This window comes from Mercurialis annua, linkage group LG6 (genome assembly GCF_937616625.2).
Source record: "Mercurialis annua linkage group LG6, ddMerAnnu1.2, whole genome shotgun sequence".
NCBI lineage: Eukaryota > Viridiplantae > Streptophyta > Magnoliopsida > Malpighiales > Euphorbiaceae > Mercurialis > Mercurialis annua.
In genome coordinates, this window is record NC_065575.1 from 8,733,787 (window position 1) to 8,741,584 (window position 7,798).

General features: G+C 31.1%; 1 protein-coding gene across 1 annotated transcript; it reads right to left on the reverse strand.

Annotated features, from left to right (window-relative positions):
• Positions 1–6,385: 6,385 nt before the first annotated feature.
• On the reverse strand, positions 6,386–7,420 carry LOC126687525 (uncharacterized). Its single transcript, XM_050382086.1, has one exon. It carries the CDS (start codon positions 7,418–7,420, stop codon positions 6,386–6,388), a length of 1,035 nt encoding a protein of 344 aa, XP_050238043.1.
• Between the last annotated feature and the right edge of the window lie 378 nt (positions 7,421–7,798).

The following is a 7,798-nucleotide window of genomic DNA, read 5'->3' on the forward strand; positions in this document are numbered from 1 at the left end:
TGTTTTTGAATTTTTTAAATCTTCTAATGCTCGAATGTCTTGGGACAAACTTAACTATTTCATTATATCTTTGAAATCAGAGACCTCTTTCCCATTATTTCTGTTTGCAGATAACTGAAAATGAATGCAAAAATTTGAATGATTTGTCTGCTTTATTTAATTTATGCAAATGCCAAAATGTTTACTTAAATAGCTCTAATTTCAACAAATGCCAAACTATTCCAAACTGACTATGAAACCAAATTTATTTGATATTATACAGTTTTAATTTATATAAGTTCTTATTTGTAGGCGAATATATCATGTCCTTTATTGCATGCACCTTTCAAAGACCTAACCGGATAACCCAACTTAGATACTTAATTGAGGTAATATTTATTTGGATTACTTGCTAAAAAATCCCTGAAAATTAAGTCAAAATTACTATAAATCTTCATAAATTTTGAAAAAACTCTCCTAACATTTGATTAAATTTAGGCTTAATTTCTTAAAAAACCCCCAACTTGCACTTTTTCTTCGTTTATACCCTGACCTTGTAAAAACACCATTTGTACCCAATTTTGGGTTTTTATGTTTCATCTCTACCCAAAAGCATTAAATTGTACTTTTTTTATTTGGAAAAGAGGTTAAAACATACTTTTTTCTATTTTAAAATATACAAATAAATCCTTAAACTTAAAAAATAATCAAATACATCCAAATAATTAATTAATTTTTTTAATTTGATAAAATAATAAAAAATTAAAAAAATTATTATTATTTTTAATTTTTTTTGTCGGAAATATTTTTAAAAAAGTTGAAAAAATTAACAAAAATTCGAAATATTTTTTAAAAAAACTAAAAAAAAATATTATTATTTTTAATTTTTTTTTGTCGGAAATATTTTTAAAAAAGTTGAAAAAATTAAAAAAAAATCAAAATATTTTTTAAAAAAACTAAAAAAAATTATTATTATTTTTAATTTTTTGAAAAAGATGGTATTTTTGTACTATTAATAACATTAATATCTAATTCGTATATAAGTTAAAAATGAAGGATTGTTTTAAACTTTTTTTCAAATGAAAAGAGTACAATTTAATGCTTTTGGGTAGAGATGAAACATAAAAACTCAAAATTGGGTACAAATGGTGTTTTTACAAGGTCAGGGTATAAACGAAAAAAAATGCAAGGTGGGATTTTTTTAAGAAATTAAGCCTTAAATTTACTAAATTCTTCTTCATAAAAGAAACACTTTGTTAAGCGACTTAGTTAAAAGAACTAATTATTATAATTAAAATTCAACTCAGCTAAAAATCCGAGAAGTGCCGCTTTCTCTGTAGAGTCGATAAGATATTCATTCTTGAAAAGAAACTAAACCGCCTTTATAAAAGACTTGTAAATCGACTGGTTTTAACCATTCTTTTTAAATTTCTGATATAAGTCTTCTGTGAGATTCACGTTTATTCCATTTGAAAAGTGTGAAGATAATTTCGTATCGACTGTGGTAAGTTAGAATAAGGGATTTGAACCTTTCATTATCAGCCTGTACTATTTCTCACTTTCATCTTAGCAAAACGGAAATCAATCATAAGCGATGACTCCCTACACTTATTCATAAAATCCATAAAACTATAAAAAAAATTAGATAATATTTAGAATATGCTATAATTATTTATAAAAAATATTTTATTTATGATTATTGTTATTTTTATTGTAAATTAGTGTATTCGTTAATAGTAATAATAATAATAATGATGATGATCATTACTATTATTATAATTTCAAAAAGTATTACTACTAAAAAGTGTAGTAACGTTATTTTTAAAACTTATAATAACAGTTATATATAATGTACAGTTACTAATTTAATAAATGTTTATGAACTATCTTTTCATTTTTTTATAGTCTTACGAATTTATATGAAGAAAATAACTCTCTGAATTAAAATAAATTCACGTTTAGCAATAAGATAACAACCAAATTATTTCAAAAATTAGGTGAGAATCAGTTGGTTTGATCTAAATTTAAGTTCTTTTAACAATTCTCCTGTATAGTGAGTGATTCATAAAAATAAACAATAAAGACAAAAATGTAAAATTTTCTTTTATGTTATGTTTGACTAGGCAAACCCCATCAAATCCTACTCACAAACCCACAAGACTTGAGATGATCTGCCACATGATTGATATTTTCAACCACTTTCAGTACAACTGCTAATCTCAATAATTCTCCCAATAGAAATAAAGCCATCAACTCTATATCTTATCTGTTATAAATTTAAAGATAATATAGATAATGCTTGTAGACTAAACTAATGAATATTTAGTAAACACTTAATAATGCAATAAAAGAGCAAATATTTGGGAGGATTTTACTACTTTTGTAAGTATATTTTCACTTGTAAATTTTATATGGAATGGAACCTATTTATAGGCAATTTCACCCACCATGTAATTAATGCATTTACATGCATGTTAAATATGGAGGGTTGAAATATTTTCACCTAATTAAATAGGTAACTTTGAATTTGTCATCCATAATATTTCACATACTATTCATAACACTCCCCCTTGGATGACAAAATGTTTATTCTAAATTACGCTATGTCGTACTGCCTCATTAAAAATCTCACTAAAGAAAAACCCAATGGGATAAAAACTTTAGTTAGGAAAAAAGAGTGCAGTGCGTAATTTCTCCCCTCATTGCAACAGAGATAATCCTTCATGTATTTCGCAGATGGCGCATTCCAATATTATGAACATGTTTTCTAAATATTGTTGTAGGAAGTGCCTTCGTGAAGAGATCAGATGAATTATTATTTGATTGAACATACTGGATGTCAATTTCTTGATTCTTTATAAGTTCTTGAGTGTATGAAAAGAATCTTGGAGGTATATGTTTGGTTCTGTCACTCTTGACGTATCCTTCCTTGATTTGTGCTATACATGCAGCATTATCTTCATATAGAACAGTTGGACTCTTATGGACTGGAAGACCACAAGATTCTTGAATGTGTTGTGTTATTGATCTGAGCCACACACATTCCCTACTTGCTTCATGTAATGCAATAAGTTCAGCATGATTTGAGGAAGTGGCTACAATTGTTTGTTTCTGTGACCGCCAAGAAATTGCAGTACCTCCACTTGTAAATACATATCCAGTTTGAGACTTAACCTTATGAGGATCAGACAAATAACCTGCATCTGCATAACCAATCAATTCTAGATTTGAATCGTTAGAATAAAATAAACCAAGATCAGTGCTTCCACGAAGATAACGTAATATATGTTTGATTCCATTCCAATGTCTCTTCGTGGGAGGTGAACTGAATCTTGCTAATAAATTGACAGAAAAGGACATGTCAGGACGAGTGCAATTAGCGAGATACATAAGTGCTCCGATTGCACTGAGATATGGTACTTCAGGACCAAGAATATCCTCATTTTCTCCACAAGGACGAAATGGATCAGTTTCAACATTCAGTGATCGATTAACCATAGGAGTACTTAAAGGATTTGCTTTATCCATACCAAAACGTTTTAAGATCTTTTCTATATAATTTGACTGATGCACTAATACGCCATTGTGCATATGTTCAATTTGTAAACCAAGACAATATTTGGTTTTTCCAAGATCTTTCATTTCAAATTCTTCCTTTAAGTACACACTTGCTTCATTGATCTCACTGTCTGTTCCAATAATATTTAAATCGTCAACATAGACGGCTATAATCACAAATCCCGATGTTGATTTCTTGATAAAAACACATGGGCAAATAAGGTTATTCACATAGCCTTTATTTATCAAATAATCGCTTAAACGATTATACCACATGCGCCCTGATTGTTTTAACCCATACAAAGATCTTTGCAATTTGATTGAATACATTTCTTTGGGTTTTCTATTTAATGCTTCAGGCATTTTAAATCCTTCAGGGACCTTAATATAAATATCGCTATCTAGCGAACCATACAAGTATGCTGTTACAACATCCATGAGACGCATTTCTAATTTCTTAGAAACTGCAAAACTGATCAAATATCGAAATATAATTGCATCCATGACAGGAGAATATGTTTCATCATAATCAATTCCAGGTCTTTGAGAAAAGTCTTGAGCAACAAGTCTAACTTTATATCTTGTGATTTCATTTTTCTCATTTCGTTTTCGTACAAAGACCCATTTGTAACCTACCGGGTTCGCATCTTTAGGTGTGAGGACAACAGGTCCAAACACACTTCTCTTGTTAAGAGATTCTAATTCAACTTGCATAGCGTCTTTCCATTTATCCCAATCATGTCTATTTTGACATTCAATAACCGATCTCGGTTCGGGATCCTCATTTCCATTTATGATATCACATGCAACAGCATAAGAGAAAATTTCGTCAATATTTTCCATTGTGTCTCGATTCCACACAATCTTTGTATTATTGTAATTAATTGAGATTTCTTCTTTATTCTCATTTGTGTCCTCTTCTGGGGTACTGTCTTGATTAATTACATTCATATCCTCTTCTGGGGCATTGCCTTGGTTAACCTCATTTATTTCCTCTTCTGGAGTATTTTCTTTATCTTGTGTTTCTTCAGGAACACCTTTCTCTTTGCTAGCATGATCGAGATTTTCTGCTCCTTTTCTTTTCCGAGGATTTTTATTTTTTGAACCGATCGGTCTTCCACGCTTCTGGCGTGTCTTTGATTCATGAGCGACTTTATTTTCAGAATTCTCTTTTGGAATCTCAACTCTAGCAGGGGCATTAACTGCTGGTATATATGATTTAGTCACTATTTTTGTATTTGTAAATGCATCAGGTAATTGATTTGCAACAGCTTGCAAATGCACAATCTTTTGAACTTCTGTTTCACATTGTTTTGTGCAAGGATCAAGATGCAATAATGAAGGTTCACACCATGAAATATTTTTATCAGATTGTTTATTTTCTCCCCCTAATGGTGGGAACTCTTCTTCATTAAAATGACAATCGGCGAAACGTGCTGTAAAAACATCACCTGTTAAAGGTTCAAGATACCTAATTATGGATGCGGACACATAACCAACGTATATTCCCAATCTTCTTTGAGGACCCATTTTTGTGCGTTGTGGTGGTGCAATTGGCACGTATACAGCACAACCAAAAACCCTAAGATGGGCAATATCTGGTTCTTGACCAAATGCTAATTGTAATGGGGAGTATTTATGATATGCACTAGGTCTAACACGAATTAATGATGCAACATGTAATATAGCATGTCCCCATATAGAGATAGGTAGCTTAGTTCTCATCATTAATGGTCTAGCAATGAGCTGAAGGCGTTTAATTAGAGATTCAGCTAAACCATTCTGTGTATGTATGTGTGCAACAGGATGCTCAACTGTGATTCCAACAGACATGCAATAATCATTGAATGTTTGAGATGTGAATTCACCAGCATTATCAAGTCTTACCCTTTTAATTGTGTAATCAGGGAATTGAACACGCAATTTAATAATTTGAGCAAGAAATCTTGCAAATGCAACATTGCGAGTTGATAATAAACAAACATGTGACCATCTGCTGGATGCGTCAATCAATACCATAAAGTATCTGAATGGTCCACATGGTGGATGAATTGGCCCACATATATCACCTTGAATTCTTTCAAGAAATAAAGGTGATTCATTTTTAATTTTAGCCGGAGAAGGTCTCACAATTAATTTTCCAATAGAACAAGCTGTACATGACATATGACTTACTTGGGGAATTTTCTCACCTTTTAGTGGATGTCCTCGTGCACTGTCAATTATTCTCCGCATCATTATTGATTCTGGATGACCCAATCTTTCATGCCATAATTTTAGTATTGAAGCATCACAATATTTTTTCTTTTCAGCCATATGTGATTCGACCACATTTATATATGTATAATATAAACCAGAAGAAAATGTGGGTAATTTTTCAATTACATGTTTCTTACCTGAAACATTTGTTGTAATATGAAGATATTCCATATTATCATCATTTTCTGTCTCAATATGGAATTTATTCAGACGAATATCTTTAAAACTTAACAAGTTTCTTTGAGACTTGGGGGAAAATAATGCTTCATTAATGGTAAGTATAGTTCCCCCTTGTAATAGAACAGTAGCTCTTCCGGAGCCTTCAATTAATTTTATCTTACCAGATATTGTACTGACATTTGTCTGACATCTTTCAAGATTTGAAAAATATTTTTGGTGTTTGAATATAGTGTGGGTTGTCGCACTATCCACAAGACATATGTCTTCATTACTGAACTTGGACGAAACAACATGCTGAGAATTATCCATATGCTTCTTAATTCAAACAAAGAAAAATTTATCATAAGAAATTATAGAATAACACAACAATACATAAGTAAATAATTAAAACATTACAATACATGCTGGATTAGTTTTCATTATTATTGTTCTCAAGAAAATCGGAAACATCTAAATATGTCATGTCTATAGAGTCATTATGCATTAGACTGTGGTCAAAATCATCATTAGAAACAAAATTTGTTTCTATATTCTTTCCATTTTCCTTGAGGGAAGCTTGGTAAAGCTCAACAAGATGTTTGGGCGTACGACAGGTACGCGACCAATGCCCAGTCATGCCACATCGATAACATTTACTATCGACATTTTTCACTTGATGTTTGTATTGTCCACTGTTCCTGTTTTCTTGTTTCTCCTCCTTCTTATCCCACTTCTGGTGGTGATTAATCTTATGCTTAAAGGAGTTATTATAACCGACATGGTTGTAATTATTTCCACCTCGACCGTAACCATGACCACGACCACGACCACGACCACGACCACGAGGAGATCTATATGCGCTCGCATTTACTTCAGGAAATGGAGCAGAACCAGTGGGTCGTGCCGCATGATTTTTCATTAACAGCTCGTTATTCTGCTCAGCCACTAGAAGGCAAGAAATCAGCTCTGAATATTTCTTAAACCCTTTCTCACGATACTGCTGCTGGAGTACCACATTAGATGCATGAAAAGTGGAGAATGTTTTTTCTAATAAATCTTCATCAGTAATTGTTTCTCCACACAATTTTAGCTTTGAGCTAATTCGGAATATTGCAGAATTGTATTCACTAACACTTTTAAAATCCTGCAATCTTAAATGCATCCAGTCATAACGAGCTTTTGGAAGAATTACAGTCTTCTGATGGTCGAAGCGTTCTTTTAAACTATTCCAGAGAACAAGTGGATTATCTTCATTGAGATATTCATTTTTTAATCCTTCATCAAGATGATGGCGAAGGAAGATCATTGCTTTTGCACGATCTTGAGTAGAGGCATTATTTTCCTCTTTAATAGTGTCATCATGACCAGAGGCTTGCAGATGTATTTTTGCATCTAATATCCATGACAGATAATTTTTTCCAGATACATCAAGTGCCGTAAATTCAAGCTTTGTAAGGTTTGACATGATTAAACTATCACATGAAAAATAAATATAATTAGAACTAATATTTATTTATGCGATAAAAACATAGAAATAATAATCATTTATTTTTAAGAGTAAACAAATAAGTACAACCATCATATTTTTGGCTTATAAATAGCATAATCAACAATTATTGCAGCAACTAGTAAAGGTAGAACAATAAATACAAAAATATAAATAAAATTCTTTTCACGGAAGATTGAATATACCAATGAGTATTAAATTAAGTAACATAATAATAATAATCCAAAATAGCTTCATTTTTGAATTTTTGAAGATTAAGAGATGAAAAATTGTGTAGTGAAAATAAATAGTAAAGTGAGGATATATAGAGAAAAATGTAGCCGTTTTATTACCGTT

Bases quoted from the DNA above. Each gene is read 5' to 3' on its own strand.
- LOC126687525 (XM_050382086.1), bottom strand. From the start codon at position 7,420: ATGTCAAACCTTACAAAGCTTGAATTTACGGCACTTGATGTATCTGGA.